This window comes from Rhyacophila brunnea, unplaced genomic scaffold (genome assembly GCF_057557595.1).
Source record: "Rhyacophila brunnea isolate RB1 unplaced genomic scaffold, BYU_Rbru_1.0 scaffold_23, whole genome shotgun sequence".
In the NCBI taxonomy this organism is placed as follows: domain Eukaryota; kingdom Metazoa; phylum Arthropoda; class Insecta; order Trichoptera; family Rhyacophilidae; genus Rhyacophila; species Rhyacophila brunnea.
The window spans coordinates 30,105,282-30,130,905 of record NW_028232893.1 but is presented as its reverse complement, the minus strand read 5'-3'; the positions used below and the strand labels follow the sequence as shown (position 1 = coordinate 30,130,905).

Below are 25,624 nucleotides of genomic sequence, written 5' to 3'. Positions count from 1 at the left end.
TAGATTAACTCTAACCTAACCTAGTAAAGATATCTCATAAAATTTGCCACACGTTGTAGCATACGTACAAATATACTCCACGGTGAAATGTTCAACGAAGAACTCGTCATTTGATTAAATGTTCCACGAACTCATGTTTCACGTACTGCAGCGCACGAATAAGTGTCCTGCGGTGAACTGTTTACGTACAAATTTCAGGATACGGGAGTATCTGGTTATGAGGTGAATGTAGAAGTCAGTGATATTTCGAGAGATTTAATCTACCCTGCCCCTCCCGCTGCCTTTAAAAATCCATAATAAATTATTATGGATCCATTTTTCTGTATTATAGTATTCAATATTTTCGTTAATACAACATGACAAGCCTAAAAATACAAATCAATTTTAAGTTATTCATTTTTCGCGAACGATAATAGCTTTTCATGCAAGCAATAAAACGGCTTGTCGAAATCTTAATCAAACAGTAAAGTTGTAAAATCACAATATTTATTGCTTATAAATGCATATGTTATAACGTTAAATAACTTTTTTCGTCACAAAATAAACAAACGACAGCTGAAATAGACACCTGTACGATTATGTCTATCATTTTATTATAACGTGTTTCTCTTATTTCGGTAAAATAACTCCATTTATGTATTTAGTGTTGAAGTTTAATCGCGAAGTATATAGTTCCTGTTATAGCTATTACGCGCTCTGGCGTAGGGAATCCAAACCCGGGATCCCGGACAATCTTCAATACCTATGAATCCCAGGATTAGTAAACATAATCCCGAAGCCTCCGGAATTGATTTTTAGTATGGATACATGCTTTTGCCTTGACCTCCCGGGCGGATTCGTTACGAAAAATCACACAGGCGTAACGAAAAATAATGTCACAAAATCAACGCGGCCGCGCGTGACTCCAGTCGGCCACGAGCGGCGCTTCGGGGAAGACGTGTAAAACCGCGACCAGCAATTTATTTTGATAATTCTATAAGTATTATCAAATTTCAAGCTGTTCTATAATTTGTAGCCAAGTGGATACCTACTTGACTACCAGGGGTACTCAAGTGAAGGGTCGGGGTCCAAATGGGGTCCCTTGACTTTTGGTCAGGGGAGGTCAAGTTGGGCCCGCGGTCCAAAAATGGTCCCTATCCAAAGTTGGACAGGGACACGAGGGGGGGGTACAGCAGGCCACAGATGCGATGTTTTGGCGGAATTGGCTTAAGTATATACTGTATAAGTAAAAATAATGAGAAGAGGGAGAAAAACAAAAACGTGAAAAAATTACAAGTCCAAAATGTGTTGGATGTAGGTATAATATGGAAAAGAGGAGAGGTATAATTAAGTTATGAAAAGAATTTATATTCAAAAAATTATCGATGCGGGTGGGGCAGAATGACCGCCCGCTATGGACGGCCGTCGAAATGAGACTGACGCCAAAAATTTAAAAAATGGGCGTGGATTTGGGAGTGTGGATTTAGAGCGGAGGGGGCTTAATAGAACTGTTTACGAGAAGACAGTTGGCTGCTGGGTCGTTAACAAGACTGATGATGGTGATTAACTTTGGTCTTCAGTGTTGATTGGAGAATTCTTGCTAATCGAATCTTGATGTAGCTGCGATGGCAGCTGACGGCGGGTACAAAGTTCAATTTAATGCAACTTGTGACAGCAATTCACTTAAGAACATTCACATATGAAAACCGTTGCTATGTTAAGCAGACGGTTGTTAGTTCACTGTGCGAATTTGAGCTGGTTTGAGCGTCTGGTTCGTACACAAAGAGCGGATTACGAGCACTAAAACGAAAGTCACAAATAGTCACAAATCCCGGGAAATTCCCGGGAAAAAGCACTCGAAAAAGGTATCAGGTTGAAGTCCAGGGGCAGGCGCGGGTAGTAACGTGAAAACGGGATCGAAAACAGTAGAAAGCAGGGTCAGAAATAAGATATTGATAGTAAGCGGTGTGACGGCGTAAAAAGTTTGCGGAGCGAGGCGAAACACGTCTGCACTCTACAAGCTATGGAACGGGACTTCGCTTTGGCCGCCCATAAAAGTGTTTAAACACTATCACTTCTTAAACGCCACACTACCGGCCGCGTAACGGACCAAATCCAATACAAACACCGCCCGTTTCTTTCTCTCTCACATCACGCGACGCCACGCGACTGCATGCCAAACATGATGCGTACTCCTCCCCAGGAGGGTCCTGATCCTCCCGATCCAAACAACTCCTCAACCCTCGCGGCATCCACCTCAGGGTCCACCGCATACGCCCCATCATCGGCCAGGACCAGCAAAACAAAACAACGTTCGCCTAAAACTCCAACCAAAAAAACAACGAAAAACACTTCTCCGAACTCAATCGAAGAACCTGAGGCAAAAAAATCAAAATCCAGAAACAACCACCAGCCGCCCCCCCCCCACAAGTAGATGAAGACTCTTCCTCCTCTGGCGAGGATTACGAAGTGGACGTCTCCCGAATAGACCCGGACCAATATGAGGACATCTACACCGACGTTTGTACCTACCTTAATGAGGTCATTACGGCTTTCCGCGGCAAACAGGCAGGTGCCAAGGAACGCATAACAAATGCCCTCCTGAGTCTGTCTGAAGCCCAGAGCCGACAAAATCTGGCCATGGCCAAACTGGAGCGGAAAGCAATCGTCCAAGAGGCTAGGATCCTGCACCTCGAAGGACTGCTGAAGGACAGGACCTCCGGCCTAAACATCCAAAAGCCATCAAGGACCTACACGCCCAGTCCAAAATACTCAAAACCATCCAGCCACAAGCGGCCACAAACGTCATACCCACTGTAACCACTCCTGCAATGTCATGGGCCACAGCACTGGGAAGGAAAAGCCGCCCACCCGCGGCGAATGCAGCAACACTTGCTCCACCCTCCACCTCAACTTCCGCCAACCAGTTTCCGTCCCTACTTCCCCTCGCCCCCAGACCGGGAGTTCTCTTCTTCCCGACCGGTTCTGGGGAGAAGAAGTCGGATACCACGAAGGAAATACTCAAAAAGGCCTTCGACCCCAGGTCTCTTGGAGTACAAATTACGGGTATCCGTAACATAAGGAACGGAGGTGTCATTGTTTACCCCCGTTCTGAAGTCGAGGCCAAGGCTCTCATGAAAGCCCTGGAGACCTCGGAGGCTGCCCTGCGAGCCGAACTCGCCGAGAAAAAACAGCCTCGCGTCATAATTTTCAACCTTCCATCGACCCTTACTGAATCACAACTCCGGGAAGCCATATTCACCTCCACCAGGGAACAGACCGGCCTGCCAGAAAAGGCATACAAAGACATCAGACTGAGCCACAAAGCCGGGCTAAGAACCGGCAGATGCCACTTCGTGGTCTTCGCCCCGGCGGCTATCTGGTCTGCCCTAATTGCAGAGGACAGACTCTACATGGGGTGGGAATCCTTCCCCCTTAGGGATTACGTTGGGGTAGTTAAGTGCAATATTTGCCACCTTTTCGGTCACATGGCCAAAGGATGTACGAGCAAAACTCCAACGTGCAGCCACTGTGCCATCACCGGCCATGACCGCGAGGACTGCCCCAACAAAGGAAACCCCCCCAAATGCGTAGCCTGTCACAAGCACAAGCAGCCGTCGGACCACTCCACCGGCAGTCTTGACTGCCCAGCAAGGCTCCACGCTGAACTGCGTGAGAGGGCCATGGTGGACTGCACTGCCACGCGATGACCTCCTTCGCTCAGTTGAACGTCAACCTGAGCGACACCGGCTCGGCGGAGTTAATTGAGACTATGCGGGCCAAAGGCCTGTCTCTGGCGCTGGTACAGGAGCCGTACCACTGGGCCACTGAAAGGGGCCCAAAAGCCACTAAAAAGGGACTCGGGTGTGCGGGTCTTGTCGTCAGCGCCAGGGGTGCTGAGCCGAAGGCCTGCGTTTTCGCTCTTGACCCTCGCCTTGGCGTGCTGTCGCTCTCGCACCTGTCAACTGAGTTAGTCGCGTGTGCAGACATAAGCTTTCCCGGAGGAGGCAGCGTGGTGGTTATCTCCGCCTACTTCAGCTTTAAGAGTACAAAGGAACACGTGGCATCAGTGCTCGACGGCATCCTACGCGCAGTTGGTGGCAGGGATGTCATCATCTGTGCGGATGCGAACGCGCAATCCCCCCTCTGGGCGCCCGTGGATACCCCCCTGTGCGACGCGGACGTCATCGAGGAGTTGGTTCATCAGCACAACCTGGTCGTCCTCAACGACCCTAATAGCGTGCCGACTTTTGTGTCGCACGCAAACTCCGGAAGTACCCACATCGACATCACCCTGGCCACTGAGTCCGTCGCGAGACGTATCAGCGGCTGGAGAGTCCATGAGAGTGCTTCCATGAGTGATCACTGGTTGATCACTTTTGAGCTGGCCCCTGACTCCTCGCACGATGGCGGCTCTGACGTTTCCCCAACCCCTCCCGCGCGATTTAGAACGCGCGACGGGAATTGGGAAAAGTTTGAAGAGGCGCTTTCAAAAAGCTTGACAGGACATCCAGAACCCGATTTCCGGACCTACACTCGGCTGCCTCACGACTGACTGCAGACATCACCGGATCAGCCGAAGCTTCACTCGGACGCTGCAAGCCCAAACCACCAAGCCAGTCGCCGTGGTGGACGCAGCATGTTTCTCGCCTGCGTGATCTTTTCAGAAAAGCGCGTAAGGCCCATCAACGTGCACGCCTGCGCAAGCAACCACCTGCCTCTATCGATCCCCTTGCAACCATGGCCAAATCCACTCGAACGGAATACAAGAAAGCGATCACTCAAGCCAAGAAAGACTACTGGCGTAATTTCGTCACCATTGAGGGAGGTTCGGACCCCTGGGGTCCTCCATATCGCGCACTGAGGCTGGGACTCAGACCGACGAGCCTCTTGTGCGGCATCGAGAAACCGGGTGGCGGATTCACCAGTACCGAGTCTGAAACGGCTGCGGTCCTACTCGAGGCCCTCATCCCCCTGGATGATGAATCCAGGGACGATGACGCCATGAGGATGGCCCGCTTTGAGGCTTCTCTTCCCATCGACACGGATCACTCATCGTTGCCTTCCGAACAGGAGATCAACCACATCGTGCGTTCGTTGATTGCTGGCAAGGCCCCGGGCCCGGACTGCATTGACAATTTACTTGTCAAACGCACATGGGTCATCGCCGCGCCTGAGATTACAGCCCTCTTCAGTGACTGCATCAGAAGCGGCACGTTCCCCGACTGCTGGAAGAGGGGCTTACTTAAGGTAATCCCCAAAGCTGGCAGCCGAGAACCGTCTAGCCCTAAAGCCTACCGCCCTCTAACACTTCTGCCCGCTCTGGGCAAAGTGCTGGAGAAGCTACTGTGCCACAGGATTGAAGCCCACCTGGAGACACACTCGTCGCTTTCCGATAAGCAATTTGGATTCAGAAGAGGCAAATCAACAGTCGACGCCATTAGGAACGTGATTGCCATTGCTGAAAATTCTCGCCGTAAATACGTCCTAGGAGTTTTCCTGGACATTGCAGGTGCGTTTGATAGTGCGTCCTGGCCTCTTATACTTCGAAAGCTCCGGCTGAAGAGACTACCAGGAAATTTGTTCGCGTCAATTCAAAGTTATTTCACGAATAGATCGATCGAGTTTCGTGTTGGATCAACAACAATAGAGAGGAAAACCAGCATGGGATGTCCCCAGGGCTCAGTCCTCGGGCCCCTTCTCTGGAACGTACTCTTCGACGATCTCCTTAGAATTCCGCTTCCAACCGACTGTACTGTCATTGCCTACGCAGACGATGCGCTGCTGCTGGTCGAGGCCGACAGCAGGGCGAAGATTGAGAGCACCGTTGGCGAAGCTTTAGCATCAGTTGAGGCTTGGGGTAGATTAACTAGACTATCATTCGCACCTTCCAAGACAGAATCCATTGTCCTTAAAGGACCGAGACGACTTAGCTGTTCGAGACTACCCACAGTCCGATTCGGTGACACGAGAGTGAAAGTGTCGAAGATCGTCACCTATCTAGGCGTCAAAATGGACACAATGTTAAATTTCTTACACCATGCCGAAACCCAAGTCCACAAGGCTGGGGTGGCCTTCCAGAGGATCGGCCGCATGGCTGGTGAAGGATGGGGCTTAAAAGTAAGGGCGCTCAAGATCGCCTACGGCGCCATTTTTATGGGAATAGCGGCTTATGGCGCCAGTGCCTGGTGCCCGCGTATTCCCAAGAGTGTCAAACTTAGAATCTCTCTTTTAAGAGGACAGCGCAGCGCGCTCCTGTCCATTACCAAGGCCTACCGTACGACATCAACCGACGCGCTCCCGGTCCTGGCCGGTATTCTCCCACTTGACCTGCACATTCAGGTCAGCGGCGCTTCAGTGTTGCTCCTCAAAGGTGAGGAGGCCGACGTTGCCCCCCCCCCTCGACGAGCCGGCGAGGGATTAGCACTACTGAAGCGCAAAATTAGACTCATGTCGCTAGATGCGGCCATTAAGACCTGGCAGCGAAAGTGGGACGAATCCACCAAGGGCCGGCACACATACAGCTTTTGTCCAGACATTCAGTGGCGAATGGAGATAACCAAGTATTTGACTCCAGACCATTACACCAGTCAATTTGTGACTGGTCATGGTGGTTTCGCTGGCAAGCTCTTTGAGCTTGGACTTGTAAGCCATCCGACATGTCCATGCGGATGGGAGGTACAGGATGCCAATCACATCCTATGGGAGTGTCTGAGTATGTGCTCCGAACGGGAGGAAATGCTCAGGTCGGTCCAACCAGCTGTTGGACCCATCGGCCCGTCCGACCTGGTTGCTACTAAGGCCAACTATCTTGCATTCAAAAAATTTGCGGCGTCTTACTACGGGCGTGAAGATCTCTTCACATAAATTTTGCTGCCTGTATGATTAGCTTCGTTCTTTGTTATATTAAAATAGTAGCTTCTTTTTCTTTAAAGTAAATTCCATGTGCTTTTTCTCTCCCTGGCACTTTGCATTAGAGTAAACTCAGTAAACTCAGTCAGAGCTCACTTTGAGCGTAGCAACCTAAGTCTTGGGCATCTTCTCCCAGGACACTCCCAGGCCAATTTTTAGATGCTTCACATCACCAATTGATGGGTCCCGTGATACTCTCGATTAAGACCGAGGGTGGTACGGGGCGGGTTTTGGTGGAGGGAATTTAACTTCAATGTTCTATAATTTTTCTTATGTGCATGAGCAGTTTCTATTAGGTATGTAAGGTAAATTCCTTTCGTCAAGATGGTTTTCCGATATTCTTTCTGAGAATAATGTACTCTTATAATTAATATTTTAAAAAAATATATTTCCACCTTCAACACCGTTTTAGAACATTTTTTATGATAAATGTAGAGTTGTCACTTCATAACTTTGCACGCCTTAATATATTATATTAAATTTATATTACCTATTTATTTATTACTACATAATGTATTAATACAAGTGAATATCATTTGATCTAATTTAAGGGTTCTTCTTTAAACCCATGTATTTCCAAGATTGAACGTATACAATATTAACATTAAATGTCTTATATTGTATAAATTTTACTGGACATTTTTGACTGATTTTACCAATGCTATTTGTACAAATAAAAAAAAATTAACTACCGAAAAAAACGCCAATCCCGGGATCGTTAAATTTTAATCCCGAAATCCCGGGATAAAAATTTTGGCTCGGGATTAGATTCCCTACTCTGGCGTACCATATTGAAGGCATGACAAGAACCATGGGCTTCCTCTTCCAACGACAGACAAACCTAATCTCAATCAGACACAGTGGTTTTGCTTCCTTGTCTCCAAGCTCTATCAGTTAACCTAATAAAATCTTCGTTGCTTATGTAGCTAATTGCAAAATTCCAACCACATTCGAGTGTCCCCCATACGTCAGTTCAAATGAAAATGCCAAGTGAATACAAAAATAAGAGAATTGGGAATCTGGAAAATACACAGTCCTATTATTTTTCAGCGTGTGTTTGGAGTCAGAGTATGGACCTAATAGGTTGATCAAGTGTGTAACATCAATTTCTCGTAAAAATAAAAATAAATATTAATACAAACCTCCATTCTGTGGAGGTTCATACGATCCTATTAAAATCGGATATGGTAAAAAGAACGAAAAAAATAATCTTAATAATGATGAAGTAACCATCAAATTATAAAGCCTACTTACATAATTATCATTTTGCTCACCAGTGGCGAGGGGTGGAAGTAGGCCGTTAAGATTCGACATAAATGGTGCACACTAAACTTTGTCAGTCATACTTATTTGTTTTCATTGAACTAAGAATACAATTTGCAGATAGTGCCAGTAATTTTTTAAAATTCAATTAAACCCTGCCTCAATCAAACCGTAATAATGTAGGTATGCTATGGGCGATCCGACAAAAATATTGCACACTTTGCAGTCATACTTATTTGTTTTCATTGAATTAAGAGTACATACTACAGACGGTTATGGATAGTTTTTTTTTTAATTCATTAAAGCCTGCCTAAACCAAACCCTAATCGATAAAAAATATTCTTCTATTTATAAAATATCTTAAATTATGTACTGTTTAATAACTGTATAATTTTGACGATTATCTATTATGGCTTGAATTAGGCAGGGTCTAATTGAATTTTAAAAACTAACAAACACTCTTCACACATTGTAGTCTTAGTTCACGTCAGTTAGTAATTAAAGTAATACCTACTTTGATTTAAAACACAAAAGCCTTTCGCCAGTAAGTAGCTCATTTTAGAAAGCGCTTCAGTGTTCACAATCTCTGCTGACCTTTTAATTACCTTTTAATTACCACATTTACATAACATGTTAATTATATCTAATGGCCAACTACCCCAAACGAGTCAGTCGCGGTGTTGAGATTAAATGATGTTGAGAAAATGAGTTAAAAGCCATTAATTAAAATTTGACGTAATTAAATATGACTCCTTTAGCATTGTGGTCAATGTGCGTGGGCGCGATACCCGAGAGGTGTAGATTCGATTCCTGCGGGGTGTCTTTCTTTTTTCAAAAAGATTTTTTCTATTGGTTATAATCAATATATTATTATATTTTCTCGGGAGTGTTTTCAAAATTTTGTATGTTCAAAAACAAATACGTTGCTTACAAACACGGAAAGTTTACTGTGCACTATTTATGTCGGATATTAAAAGCCTACCTCCACCCTTTGCTACTGTTGTCCACTCATAAATACCTCTATTAAAGTCTATTATAATTAGATAACTACTTTACTCTGCCATTCTTGGTAGTGTTGACTTGTGTGTCCCTGATAACTATCTTAGAAATCGGGAGCATCAGTTGTTTGTTCTCTCGAGGAGCAGAACTAACATGCCATTGGTGATGCCAATTGGGAGGGCAATAACTCTGTTCAACCAAATCGCTTCGGATGTTGATATATTCCATCTACATGAGATGAGTATAGGTGGATGTTATTTTATAAATTCTTAAAATAGGGTCTGCTTAGCTCATCCGGTATACTTCCTTGTACCTATATACTTAATATTTTTTGTATTTACATATTTATACTGTAGAATAACTTAATACTGATCTATCTCTTTTGTTATGTACCTAATACTGTTTTAATAATATTTCTTTGTTTCTAAATGTCATGTTGTGAACGTCTTAAACTTATAATTTGTAATGTCCACAATATGTAAAATAAATAAATTGAAAATTGAAATAAATTGAAAAAGAACGGATTTTTCTGTTTTTAATACCGAAATTATTTCGGTTGACAATTTGATAAAAAAAATATGTCTTTTCATAATATCCTTTGTAAAATATTCAATACCACGACGTAAGTATGCTAGATTTACAAGGAATTTAAAATAAAGCATCATTTATTACGAATTTAAAATAACAAAAAGTTATTTTATTAATATTAAAACATGAATAACATTCCGTCATAGCATTAACGTAATTATAATAATGTATTATATTTGGCCTATGGATTGACCCTAACTAGTTTCTAGACTTTGGTTGAGTTATGTTTTTTTCTTGACATTTTTATCAGTAATGTTTTCGTAAGCTGACTTAATACGTGTTAGGTTATTTTAATGTGATCCAAAACGAGATAGGAGCTTTTATTAATTGCTAGGTTACAACGCTTTCGTTTTATGATCATTAATAATGCAATTCAATTGATGCCATAAATGACATTAATATGGAAAATCATCTGGGGAAAAAAATGACACTCACTTTATTGTTGGGTCTGCCGAATGGCATAAACTGTTCTAACCCCATTACAATAAAGGTGATATTGCTATAAATTCCCGATGCTTTTTGTCGGGTCTGCCGAATGGTTCGGTTTGAACGGGTTCGCTCAAATGAACATTTACACTAGAAACACTGTTCTAACGCCATTACAATAAAGGTCATATTGCTATAAATTCCCGATGCCTGATATCGCATAATGGAAATTGCGTGACGTCTACCTATACATGCGAATGCGGTTCGTAAAATTTTCCATTTCGAGCGCTGGACTCAATTCATTTACTGCATTGTATTATTGATTAATTTAATAAAACGCGATTTTGTTAGTACTTATTCCACTTGTATTATTAAATAAATTTCGACCGGTTTCGTCAGCCTAAGAATAACATTTGGAAATGTCCCTTTGAGGCAGACGAAACCGGTCCAAATCTATTAAATAATAAAAGTGGAATAAGTACCGAAAAAAATGCATTTTATTAAATTAATCAACAATCTTAAAGTATCTGTCAAATTAAGGCTTGAAATGGACCGGAACGCACTGGAGCGCCGTTCAGGTTCATAAAAGCCCCAAAATTATTGCTCCGTCTCGTGGAAAATTTTATTTGACCGTCTGAACTAGATAATAATATGTCATATAATAAAAAATCCAACACTCTTATTTTTATAAAATACATAATAATACAATTAGCTAACAATGTTAACATTTTCGTAAAATTGTCGAGCGCTCCGGTTCGTAAAATTTTCCGTTTCGAGCAAGTCAAATACAATATAATATAGTTATATTAAATTATGTTTGTACTCCAATCTAAACAGCGGCGATTTTCTTCGACGCAAATTACGCAATCGATTCGTCATAAGATTTAAAAAGGACCTCGAAACAGTTCAAACCAGTAGGCGCACAATTAATAAAATATACCATAACATTAAAAGATGCATGTTTCTCACAAAATCAGTGTAAATTAATTACTCTAGGTATAACAATGGTCCGCCATATACTATCAAAAGGGCCCATAACATACCAATACAAACCGAATTAGTACTAATTGTACTAATAAAATTAAACTCTAATATTATTATTGTTTCATAACATTTTACGCTTTAAGACTATTTGAGAGGTCACTTTTAAATATAAGATTGTAAGACAAAAATTCCGAATAACGCAACGTGGCATGGAAGGTTCATGTTGGGCATAACGCGGTAAAACCATAAAATAAACCAATAAATAAGGAAGTATATAAGAGTGAAGGAAGATATAGGTCGCCAACTAGATGAAATGGCAATGGGCTGCTGAACCGCTGGACAAATACCGTCATACAGTAGTACTCAAGGGCACCAAACGCCCACAGGGATGCCCTAAAACTGGATAGACGAACACATAAAGTTCGGTGAATTTACGTGGCAGTGAAAAACTAGGGATCGATAAGAGTAGAGGGAGTTAGGGGAGGCCTTCATCTAGAAGTGGATCGGCCCCGACTGATGACGATGATAATAAATAGAGAGAGAGAGAGAGCTTTTGTGCTAATAAATTTTATAAGTAATCCCAGTTTCATGTTTTTTTAATTCCCAAACTAGATTTTTGAAATTTATTAATAAAATGATAAAAAAGCCTTTTTTATTTCTTACAAACAAAAAAGTAAATGACAGTGAATTGACTATATCTAATGTAATGTAATGTAATAATAATATAACCTATGATTATATCTATTATGTATATATATCTACCTATCTATGATTGTGTTATCTACTTATTATCTAGTTTATATAATATTAATTATTATTATTTTTATGTTTTTGTATAATACATATATTACTAACTGCCATACATTAAGATTTTTATTTAGGATATAATACTAATAAATAATGTTTTTATATTAAACAGTGCTTCGTAACGTTTATATTATTGTTTAACTATTTCTTTTATTCAAACGAATAATTTACAAGATTTAAGAATATATCATTCTGATTATTGAACATTATATAATTTAGAAAAACACTAACTGAGATTTGATACTGAGCTGAGGTTGAACTGAGGTTGTGATATACTCTCTCAGTTAGTGTTTTTCTAAATTATATAATGTTCAATAATCAGAATGATATATTCTTAAATCTTGTGAATTATTCGTTTGAATAAAAGAAATAGTTAATTAAAAATTATTAGCAAGTACAAGAAGTTGCTTAAAAAATATTGGAGAAATTCCTAAACGTCGGTTAGTAATCGTTGTAATAGTAAAATAACTACCTACTTTGATTTAATAAACAAAAATCGATTGCCGAAGTAACATGATTTCGAAGAGCGCTGAGTGGTAGGTATTTAATAGCCAATAGCTTAAATATATGTCGTCATTAGTATGTCTTCCGTAGCATAATGGCTGAATGCGACGAGTTTGGGGGGTTTACCCGTTGGAGATGCCGGGTTCGATTCCCTACCGGTTAGCTTACTTTTTTCAAAAAAGTTTTTTTCTATTGGTTGTGATATACTCTCTCAGTTAGTGTTTTTCTAAATTATATAATGTTATATATTTTTGTATTTGTAACTTAAATAATATTTTTAATTCTAAGATACTAGTTTGCTTGGTTTGTAAGAACCCCTCTTCGGGTGAAGGTCTCCTCCAAAGAAATAAATCCCACTGTCTTTGTAGCCTAATTGGGCCCGCTGTTTTTGTGATGTCGTCTTGTCATCTCGCATGGGGTCTACCTCTGTAGCATTTCCCTTTTGTTCTATTGTAGGTTAATATGTAAAGCTTGGTTGGTGGGATAGATGCAATTGATTGAAATTCATTAATTATTATTATTTTATTGTTACCTAGAGATAAAGATCGCTGAATAAACTATATTTAAAAAGGCTTCAGTGATTCACAAAGTTTAGTAAACCAAAATATTATATGGATACACTGTAATAAATCGCTGGCTTACATAAGTAGGAGATTTAAAAGAACCCACAGCCCTCAACAGTAAGATAATATACAAAAACGAAATATAAGCTATATGAATTAAAACGTCTTGTGAATGGTTGTGTATTAATTAATATCGGTGCGGTATATTTCAAAGAATAAGACAATACTTTTATTTTTACCTACTTAACGTCAATTACACTTCCATTAACAAAAACTGAAGAGTTTTTTCTACCTTATGCAATTAGTATCGCATCTATTGTCAATAAATCAATCATTAAGTGATTATAAAAAACATGTCCAACTTTAAAATGAAAAAACACCTAAACAAGCGACTAAAATGCATCAGATATTTGATCTTTACAATTTACGTCATCTTGAAGCGGACACCCATGTGCCAGTATATTTCGCAGGCCCCTCTACCCATAGCTAGGGTTAAAGGCAGTGTGACTTTTTACAGAATCGTTTTCTAAAATATTGTTTCAGGTAAAATTAAGGGTATTCGGTGTATTTTTAGTGATTTTTTGTATTGTTTAATAAATACACTTAAATTATGGAGTTGTCGAATTTCGACACACAGTGATGAAAAATTGCATCACACAACTAGATATTTTAAAATTTTAAGACTACAAATACAATAGCGCCGCAGGCGACTTCATTCCCCATTAGGGTAAATTTGTAATGTGTGTTTATCTCACTTATCAGGTCAACCCGCCAAGCCGGGCCCCACTAGAACCCGGGCCCCCAGACTAGAGCCCTGTCAGCCCCACTCCCCTTGTGGGGGCCATGACTAATGTATTCTTCTTGGTCGACACTTCGTGACTGAGAATCTCGACTATTAATTATTTGGCCATCCGAAAGCATTCTCCACGACATAATCTTCCTTTGTTCTTTTAATTTAGTCAATTATCATGAAAGGAGATATTTTACGTTATCTTTTACCTTTGACCTAGTCAAATACAACGAGTTTTTTTCTAGATTGTAATACTCCCTGTTAACATGTCTAAAAAATTGGAAAGTCCAACGCAGGCAAACTGAGTCTAGAATGTGAAGTGCGCTGATTTTGAACATGTTTTCTCTTTGGCCCTCGATGAAACTCTCGACACTCATCTTCAGTAGCAACTGAGCGAATATATTATTATTTATTATAATCGTCAATGTAACACTTCTTACGATTGGTGATTTTTACGTGAAGGGGATCTGAGTTAATAGTTTATTTTAGTGACCATACAGTCACATGTGGAAAGGCTTCGTGAAAAATGGATGTTAGCCATTTGCTCAACGTATTAAGACCATGCTCTGGGTCTAAACACATACTGAGAAAAAACAACATGAGTTTTTTCCAGATCCGGGACATGAACCCAAGACCCACTTATAAGCCGTTGCGTTATCGCTCACCCATAGTGGGTTACTTATTACATTCTCGTCTTATCGTACCATCCCCTAACTGACGACTATCAGGTCGATCATCTGCTACCCAGAACAGTTCGGTGTAACTGCACTCGTATCTATTACCGATTAGTAACTTATTTTTAATAAATTTTATAAAAAAAAAATATCGCAGGTACGCTGCCAAAAGTTGGTAAGTCGATAATTTAGGTTTTTAGGGTTAACAATGGAGTATGTGTCTATATATTATTATTATATGTAAGTATAAGTACTTACCAACTTTTGACAGTAACCCCACGATTTTATGTATAAAATAAATACGTAAATATTCTTTTTAACACTGCAACAGGCCATGAGGCTCAATGAGCGTAGTGTAATGAAACAGTAGTGCAGTAATATATATTATGACCTCACCGGGTCGAACCCGGAGCTGCCATTATGCATTGGCTCAAGAGCGCCTCTTATTTCTTTTAAACATAGTTTATTAAAATTTGTATTTTTTCATATTATATACTATTTTTGATCTTCTACAATACACATATTTACTTAAACGTAATATTTATTAAGTATGCTGTGTTGTAAAGAGAACAACTGACCTGCAGAACGAAACATCCGCAATATAATTTATGGTTACATGTTTGCCGTGAGGTTTCTGATCGGAAAAAGATGACCGTATACTATACGGTCATTTCTGATTTTGGCAAAATTAATGAATTCAAAAATAAAAACTTAACGTAACCTAACCTAATCCAATAAATAATCCAGTATATCGTCTATTTTCAAAATTTGTTTGCCGTGGTTTCCTGTAAACAGACAAGAACCGTGTTTTATTTCGACATGAATTTTATCTCAGTACTATACGACCCGAAGAGTTTGGACGGTCTTTAATATACGACCATATATTTCCGATACAACATTTCACGGCGAACTGCATACGTATAAATTTCCGGACATGATATAAATAATTATGATATTATTTGATTCACCCATAAATTATAAAGTAAGTAATAAATTCGCCTTTTGCGTTAAATAGACCCTGTTCTTCCCTATACCGTCCACAAACAATTAATTAAACTAAATTGGCCTTATTAACACTAAAGTTGCGCACCACTGTTTCAACATAACACTACACAAATTTCAACAGTGATACCTTGACGAAAAAGTTGTTTCTTACTGTCCCAGTTCAGCTGTTGCCATGTCTCGTGTTCTTTTCGATACACGTGGACTTGACGATTATATTAAAATTTTCTACTTCACAATATTACATCTAACTGGAAATAATAAAAACAAATGTATAATAATATATTCATTTTATGGTATTGACCGTGAACTTCGTTCTACGCTTTATTAAAAACTCTCCACTGACAAACTTGATGTCATAATCTCTCCGCGATTTCTCGCGCCGTATTTAAAATGATTAATTATAGTTAATAGCGCCTGTACACGTGTATGGATTTACTGACAGCAAAATACTGCGTATTTTAAACTATCGTGACAATAACTGTTTACGCGTAAAAGTGCTGACTGTCTCTCCAATCTCATTCTTCAAGTGTAAGCGAGATGCGATGTTGTCATTTTATGGTACTATTTGACAGGTTCTAAAAATACAGGTTCGCCACTATCGTTCTACTGCGCAGGTGCAGGTGTAAAAATCCCTATTGTCACATGAAAATTCAGAAGCTTCCAAACTTTTTTGATTCATGCATGCAAGCTTGAAGCTGCAGGATAATACATGTTTCCCCATACATTTTCTTGTTATGATAATACCTACTGTCAACAGTAAATCCATGGACGTGTAAACGGGATATATAATGCTACATAAAAAATTCGGTTACATGCAAATTGTACGTAAAACATTTCACCGTGGCACAGTTCGCCGTGAGCTTTCTTTTCGGAAAGTGATGACCGTATACTATACGGTCTCCAATTTTATTAGATTCAAAATGATCATTAATTGAATTTCCATAGCTGATTTTGGCAAAATCCATAAATTCAATAATGAAACCCTAACCTAACCTAACAAATAATCCAGTATATTATCGGCTATTTTCAAAATTGTTTGCTGTCGACTTCTTATAAAGTGTAAACCGATAAGAACCGTGTTTTATTTAGACATGAATTTTATGTCGGGTAAAGAGGTTGGACGGTCTTTAATAAGAAGTCCTCGCTAACGAGGATGCCAGGTTTCTCCAGAATTGTCTTGAACCAACACCAACTATTAACCTATTCCAGGCATGTCCAATTTTAAATAGGCTGCGATCTACTATCCAGTATTGAAACTTGCAGTAATCTACCACACACTTGCATTGTTATTCTTCCATTTAAACTAATTAGACCTAGGCGTTACAAAAATTCTTAATTTCCCATTTGTCGTGAAAATTACAAATTATGGTTTTCATTTGGGCACCCGTTGCACTTAACGTAAAACCATTATCCTATTAGTCAAATAGCCTACTGTGCGACAGTAAGAAGAAACTACGCATCCATTTAAAACGCAGACATCCACAACATCTCTTTCTCTCACTTCTGCAATACGAATCAAGTAATACGACGAGGTCACACGGGTTTTCTCATGGCAAAATTGAAAACGAGTTTCCCTGCCCGGTACTACTTCCTAAATGTGCGGAACTTGTTATTTGGTAGTGAATACCCAACATCAACGTTAGCAGAAGTCAGACGATCGACGCCTGCTTGATGAAGGCCTCCCCTAGCTTCCTACACTCTTCGGTCCTTAGCTCATCGCTGCCACATACGTCTATTGAACTTTATGAGTTCGTCTATCCAGCGGGTTTTATGCCACCATTGTGGACGTTTGGTGACCCTTGGGTACCACTGTATAACGGCATATGTCCAGTGAACCTAAATCACATCGCGCACTCTTGTCTACTTCCTTATTAATTGATTTATTTTGTGATCTTTAATATAATAATAAACCCAGCCGCGTAAATGTTGGATTTATCTCGCATTAATAATTCATGTTTCACACTCATATAAATATCATTAATATAATATATCACTATCAATGTAAATAACTAAATAAAATTTAGCTTGCCCATTATACACCGATCTATGTTCAGAGAAATCATTAAGTAGCAAGGGAAACGACGTCTTGCAGTATTACTACAATGTATAAATTTAATATCAAATATTTCACAATGGATATTATCCCAATAGCCCAAAATGTCTGCTGAAATTCTTCTACAAATCTTTTACACGCTTTGAAAACGGTTAAATCATTATCGATCAAATAATGTCAATATTTTGGCGTGATAGAAAATTATACATAATATTTATAAACATCTAAAAACAACACATGCAATTCAAATATATATACGATGAGAGTAATGAAATCAAACAATTTAAAACATCTGAGTTAAATGTCATTGCCAAGGTTTAAACAATAAACTTAGTCATCGAATGAATTCAAGAAAATAATTCAAAGTCAACACGTGTCCTACACGAAAAATATAATATTATCTTTTATTCATGTTGCTGACCATGAATTTATTTGTAATAATTAATTTCCTAAATAATTGCATTTTATTATTACAACGTTTTTTTCTTATATCGTATTCTTATTTCTCCGGTGGTTCTTTGTCCGGTACAAATCTTGCAATCGATTTTTAACTAACTTCCCGACTAGCTAGATATTTGAAACTTTTAGAATATATCAGAACACGATGCCAATGCATTTTTTTTAAACTTTTAGCCATCTTTCAGTAGAATTGAATTCATTTTTAGTTAATTCTGTTTTGTATAAAAAGTTATTTCGATACCATTATTGGTTGCTAGGGGGTCCTAGCAACTAAATTATTAAATAATATATACGTGCGTTACTATGGAAATCAATATGAAATGACATTTCATTATTCAGTATTTCTATCAAGTACAATTTTTTTTTTGATCGTTTAAGCTAGTCAAGTCAAGTTTATATGATTCAACAGAAAATTTAAAAACGTTGTAAGTATATAAAAAGTTCTTTTTATCTTGTAATTATTTGTTAGTATTCTTTTAACAATAAAGTATGTTTTGTCAGATTCATAAAACAATATTGCATCCACATAACTATTATGTATGGTATTTAGAAGGCTGCTAAATACTTTTACAAGGATAATATTAATCTCTATGCTTGCATCCTAACGGCAGTGACGTCCCGTGGGGGTAGGCAGATTGAGCGTCGCTTGAGGGCGGCAGTTACTCAAAGGGCGGCAAATCGAGGAGAATCATTAGGTATATATAGAAAGCTACCTAAGCTAAGTAATAACGGAAATATCTTTCCATTAAAAAATCAGCTCACTGGTTGGAAACAACATGATATATCTATTAATTAGATAATATATACTATAAAATTTTCAACAGGACTTTATTTTTTTGTTGGGTTTGCGATGTCTAGTTTACTTCCGTTGTCCTTAGACGTCGCGTTCTTCACAGTCACTCGCAAGATATGGAAGTTGTCAGGTGTGTTTTTAAATGTACCTATCTGAAACCGTAGACTCGCAATATTGTTTAATGAAGTAGAGATGGCATTTAAGTTAGATTTAGTAATATAGGTGCCTATATCTTGTTAGTAATGTATCCATACAACACATTTCTTAGATATTGGAGTCATGAAAGAATGATAAAAAGTACTGTATAAAAAATGTGGCGGCATTTTGGCACTGCCTAGGGGCGGCATTTTGTCTTGGGATGTCACTGCCTAACGGTGCTGCTTTACTGCACCCTCAGAATACCTTCATACCACAGAACAGATACTGGGTGTGCGGTGGATTTATAAATATTTCGGAAACACACACACTCTAATTGTATTCAAATTAATATTCAAACTCACGCCTGAATATGCCGAAAGGCAAAACCCTGGTCGCAAAAAACGACTCAAATAGAATAGTAGATACAAAACTTAAATCCATTAGAATTCAAACTTATTTATTTTACGTGTAATGAACATGATAAATTATAAATTCAAACCGTTCACGACAATAGTGTTAACAATTTTCAAATAAAAATACTGAGTTATATGAGTAATTAATTCAATAATGAAATAAGGAAATAAAAGTACCTACATGGAAGCACACAGAGTGAACTACGTTGATAGACCCAAAAATATAAAACAACGTCCATTTAATTCCAACTCACGTAAGTGGAATATATCAATATCCGAAGCGATTCGATTAAACATTGTTATTGCCCTCTCAATTGGCATTACTAAGTGTCACTGAAAGTTGAGGCTTTCTGGATGTGGCTGTAGATGGTTAAAGTTCTTTGGAATGACCTGATGACAAATGTTGACGTTCTCAAACGAATTATAAAGAAGTTCTACATAGTATCAACTCCAAAAAAGAACAGTACCTCGGCCACATTATGAGAAAACAAAAGTACAGCATTCCTCAAGGAAAAATCAGGACGACGCTGCATTTCGTGATTTAAAAACCTCCGTTATTGATACGAGTGCAGCTCCATTGAACTATTTCGGTTAGCGTATGATATGGCAAAAAAAATGATTTACACTGTATTAGATGGGTACTGATTGTTCACTAGAAAATGTTCTTAGGTACACTTGCAGATGAATTGACATATTATATACTAATGGCGAAGGATGTAGGTAGGCCGTCAGATCCACCATAAATAGTGAACACTAAACTTATTTAGTCATACGTATTTGTTTTCATTGAAAGAAGGCTACAATTTACAGATAGTGATGGTTAGTTTTTTTTAAATTCAATTAAACCCTGCGAAACCAAGTCATAATAGATAATAGTTAAAATAATTACAAGATAAAAAGAACTTTTTATATCTTACAATATTTTAAAATTTTCTGTTGAATCAATTGAAAAAAAAATCTACTTGATAGAAATAATACTGAAATGTAATTTTGACATGTCATATTGATTTCCATAGTAACGCACGTTTATATTAATAATTTAGTTGCTAGGACAATAATGGTGTCGAAATAACTTTTCATACAAAACAGAATTAACTGAAAATGAATCCAATTCTACTTAAAGATGGCTAAAATCATTAAAAAATGCATTGGCATCGTGTGCTGGTATATTCTAAAAGTTTCAAATGTCTAGCTAGTCGGGAAGTTAGTTAAATATCGATTGCAAGATATGTACCGGACAAATAAGAATACGAGCGTAGAAAAACGTTGTAAAATATTCGCCTACCTATAAAATTATACTATTAAATTGTACATAACTATGGATATTTTATAGATAGAATAAATGGTTTAGGCAGGGTTTAATGAATTTAAAATAATAAACCAACAATATGTGCAATATGTATTCTTAATCCAACGAAAACAATAAGTTTGACTGAAAAAGTGTTAACAATTTTGTCGTATCGCCCAAAGTATAACATTATTATGGATTGGTATTGGCAAGGTTTAATTGATTTTTAAAAACTAACCAATACCGTAAATTGTAGTCTTAGTTCAATAAAAACAAATACGTATGACTAACAAAGTTTAATGTCAACTATTTATGGTGGAACTTCTCCACCATTCGCTACTGTTAAATAGATAATATTATTATTTATATATTTGAATTGATGCAAATAAAATAATATTTTATCTAATCGATGTTTTATGTAAGGGAAAAGATTTTTTTTGAAAACTCACCCGATAATTACACATCGTATGGTCCTGGCACAGTGAACAATAATCGGTATATGCACTGACGACATTCATGAATAGAAACACAGCCAAAACTGACATCTTCAATAATTTCTTTACACAACAATTCGACCGACCGGTTAAAATCACGCTGACAGCCATTTGAATAATTAAAAAATAATAAAAAATATGACAATAAAATTAATGTTCTTGTTTTAATAATATTATTATGTATTCGGTGCGAAATTCAAAATTCGAACGGCGAAACGTCAAAACCTGATGTCGTTGTCAATTGTCAATATTGTTTGTTATCTTCGCTTGACACTAGTAATATTATTAAAATATATATTGTTTCCCAGCGACAAAAATGTTTTTTACAAATTGTAGCCGTACGTAATTTAATATAAATTATTGATTATCGTCCGCCGGCGAGCTTACACTCGTCCTGCGGTAATGATCGACTAAGAAATGGCAAGAAATTCTAAGCACGCATCTTATAAATATGCCTCGGAACTTGATTTTCGTAGGTCCTTTGCGTGTCTTTAGGTTTCAACGCTTGATTTTTTTGCGCGTTTCTGCAAGATTATTCACTGATTAAACCATAAAGTACACTCTCTCGGTCAAATTATAATCTAGACCAGAGGCCGGCAACTTTTTCAGTCTCGCGGTCCACAAAGTTTTTATTTTACACTTATTTATATACGTATTCAGCGCTCGATAATTTTGTATTTTATAAAATAATTACAAGATAAAAAGAACTTTATACCACGTTTTTTAATTTTCTGTTGAATCATATTATAAACTTGACAATTCTTTGTATTACTAAATATAGAATAGAGAAATGTCATTTTGACATTTTATATTGATTTCCATAGTAACGCACGTATATATTAAAAATTTAGTTAATAAGACCCTCTAAGCAACCAATAATAGTGAGTAGTAAATATTACTTTCAACGATTTTTTTCCGAAACATACAAAACAGAAATAACTGAAAATGAATTCAATTCTGCTTAAAGGTGGCCAAAAGTATTAAAAATGTATTCCCGCCGTGTTCTGATATATTCTAAATGTTTCAAATGTCTAGCTAGTCGGGAAGTTAGTTAAAAATCTTGGACAAACAAGAAAAATATTGTACGGGACAAACAAGAATACGAGCTAATAAAAACATGGTAATAAGTGTGTTCGATTTTTAATATATGGCATATCGTAAACGGTCAATTTAATATTATTTCCATGTGACAAAACGATAATCTTCAAGATTTTATGAACCGGAACGGCGCTCCGGTGCACTTCGATCCATTTCAAGCCTTGCGTATTACATTTCACCGTGAGCTGTCTTACTTAAAAATACAGCTGTATAGTATTGAGATAAAAAAATAACTCGTTGTTCGTGGAATATTTCAGACAGTAATTTTCTCATTATATTAAATTCAATAAGAACATTGATTTAATATTTGAGAGGAAAGACTTGATACTTACGAGCACATACCAGAATTTTATTTGTAACAAGCTAAAGTACCCGGCTTGGCACAGGGTCGCTTCGTGGATACATTTATCTTAGATATTTAAAAAATAATAATAAGTAATTATCTTTTTAATATTAAAATATCTGTGTAATACAATATGCCAATATCAAAGTAATTCTAATAGGAGTAAAGGTCAAACAAAAGAACATCAAATTAAAATCGAATCCAATATGTGCAAACGTTATTAATAGTATTAATATGTAGTAAAAAATTCAAAATTGCATGGAACAAACAAACAACAAACTTTGTATTTTATATAATATCTACTAATTTAGAAACCTTTTCAGGTGTGCGTACAACAACTGACAAAAGTTTCATCGCAATCGGATGAATGGTATATGAACGCATACGAATAGAAGAAGAAGATGGTTTTCTAACTCAGAAATCTTCGCGGGCGTGCGCACGACAACTCACCAAAGTATCATTGCAATCGAATGAATGGTATAGGAACGCATACGAAAAGAAGAAGAAGATGGTTGTACTTATTCAGAAACTTTCGCGAGCGTGCGCACAACAACTGGTCAAAATTTCATCGCAATTGCTGGCCACAGACGTACAGTTTTCGTAACAGGTTGAACATGCCAGTTAATACGTAATGGCGGCCATACAGTTATCTTTGGTAGATAATCTGCTGCGCCCATAGACGGACAGTTTTTGACCTGCCAGATGTGTGCCAGGTTCAAACTGCCAGCGACCCCCCACTCCCGTGTTTTTGTAAAACTGTTGGAATTTCAACTAGCCGAAAGTTCTCGGGTGACGTTAGATGTTGGTAACGTAAAGTAGAATATACCGCGCGATTCAACTGCGGCTGGTGTTGCTTGTTATAAAATACAAATTCATTTATTATTAAAAATATAATACTATTATGTACTCGGAGATCGCAAATATTATATTTTATTTATTTTTACGAGAGTAAAACAAAGTTATAGTTATTTATGTAAACATATTATTTTATACAATATAATATAAATGTAAAAAATTTAGAGAGCATTATAAATATTAAGTTATTGTGAAAATATAGACTAATAACTCAGTACTCAAATTTTATTTATTGTATGTAGTGAATATTACAAATTATTAATTTGAGACGTTCACAACATAAATTAACATACCTAATTGTGAATGACAATGTTGGTAAATCTAAATAAAATTTAAGTATATATTTTAATAATATCATAGTAATTAATTATTATACTGATGATTGATGTAAATATAATTTTGTGGCATGTTTAAATTTATTGTATATAAAATCAATACCTTTATAAATATTACCGTTTTCTTACTTAATTAATATTGTCCATTAAAGGGAATAGTTTATTCAAAAGAAAATATTATATTTTATATTTACACGAATGTGTATAATATTGTTTTGGTGAATCGATAAAATACACAATCCACTAGCGAAGTCATGATTTATTTTACCAACGTCATAGGTGTGTATTTTATGTCAATTTGTTTCTAATAAAAACAGTAATTATAACCATAATAAATTCAAAGTAAAATTATTCGTGTATCAATATCGTTCAAGTATACCCTACCTAAAACTAATTTAAACAATACCCCTGTGTAATATCTCCGTGAACCTAACCTCCATAGTTTTTGACACTTGCTCTGCCACAGACAATAACTGTACGTATATGGGCACGTCTGTTGACAGTTCGACAGATTTAAATGGGGTAGTTAAACTGATCTGTGGTGTGTCCACTAACGTACAGTTATTGAACAGTTATTGTCTGTGCCATGTTCAAACTGCTACGAAAACTGTACGTCTGTGGCTGCCTAATCGGATGAATGGTATAAGAACGCATACGAATAGGAGAAAAAGATGAAGAAAATGGTTGTACTAATTCAGAAACCTTTGCGGGTGTGGGCATAACAACTGACGACAGTTTCATTGCAATCGGATGAATGGTATATGAACCATACGAATAAAAGAAAATATAATGAAGAATAGAAAGAATAAGATGGTTGTATTAATTCAGAAACCTTAGCGAGTATTGGCACAACAACTGACGAAAGTTTCATTGCAATCGGGTGAATGGTATAGGAACTACACAAATAAAAGAAGATATAATGAAGAAGAAGAAGAGATGGTTAATGGATGGATATGATGGATAATTTAGTTAAATTATTAAATTTAATAATTAGGTAATACCAAAGAGTGTATTCCCCGATAATCGTCAATCCGATGCCACATGCCAAAGCACACATTAACACAATGCTTACGGGCCCTTTTAATTAATTTTGTAATTAACGTGTTAATTTGCATTTGAAAAGTAATTAGCAAACAGACAATTTTGTGCAGCCCGTAAGCTATGGGTTAATTATAATATCTGATACCATTATATCACTATAAAGCCAATAATTTTCATATTGTTTCACTGTGTTATTTTATTTTCCAAGTACCGACCTACCTTTAAATTAAATATCTGAATAAATAAACTAAACATCTAGATTATTTTCAGCACATTTAAAATTATTAAAAGCGTCAGAAAACGCTAATAAAAATGCCATAAGCTAGATGCACGTGATGGTAAGAAAAACGCTAAGTTGGCAACGCTGTTTATAATTATAATGTAATAATATGTATGTTGCAGAAAAGAAATGTAGACTATTACAAAATGACTACAAAAAAACACAATTCTATAATGATTTTAGCATGTTATCAAATTTTATTGCCTTATAAATATTGATAGGAGTTCTTCATAATAATTGTGTTACAAAACATATTGTAAATAATATCAGAACTGATAATTTCTTCACATCAGTGGATAAAATTTTCGAAATGTTGTAAAAATCGTCTGAAAAAATCAATTTGGCCAAATTATCGCTAGTATGCCAAGATCGTATTTAAATTTATTAAAGTTAATTAAATGATTATAACGGCTTATTAATTTCAATTCAATTATAAATATCAAACGATAATAAATCAGATGTAGAAGATTAGACTTACATTTTATGCTCTGTGGATATTAGTATTGCAAGACATACATCTATAATACATAATTTAAATAA

The 25,624-nt window shown here is 37.2% G+C and overlaps 1 protein-coding gene across 1 annotated transcript in view; it reads right to left on the bottom strand.

Annotated features, from left to right (window-relative positions):
* The window catches only part of LOC147069838 (uncharacterized), a 33,795-nt gene extending 12,241 nt beyond the window's left edge, over window positions 1-21,554 (bottom strand). The window contains exon 1 of the mRNA XM_085950267.1: window positions 21,088-21,554. Coding sequence (XP_085806393.1) covers window positions 21,088-21,243 — 156 coding nt within the window. The 5' untranslated portion in view covers window positions 21,244-21,554. The remainder of the gene's footprint in view (window positions 1-21,087) is intronic.
* Window positions 21,555-25,624: the final 4,070 nt, after the last annotated feature.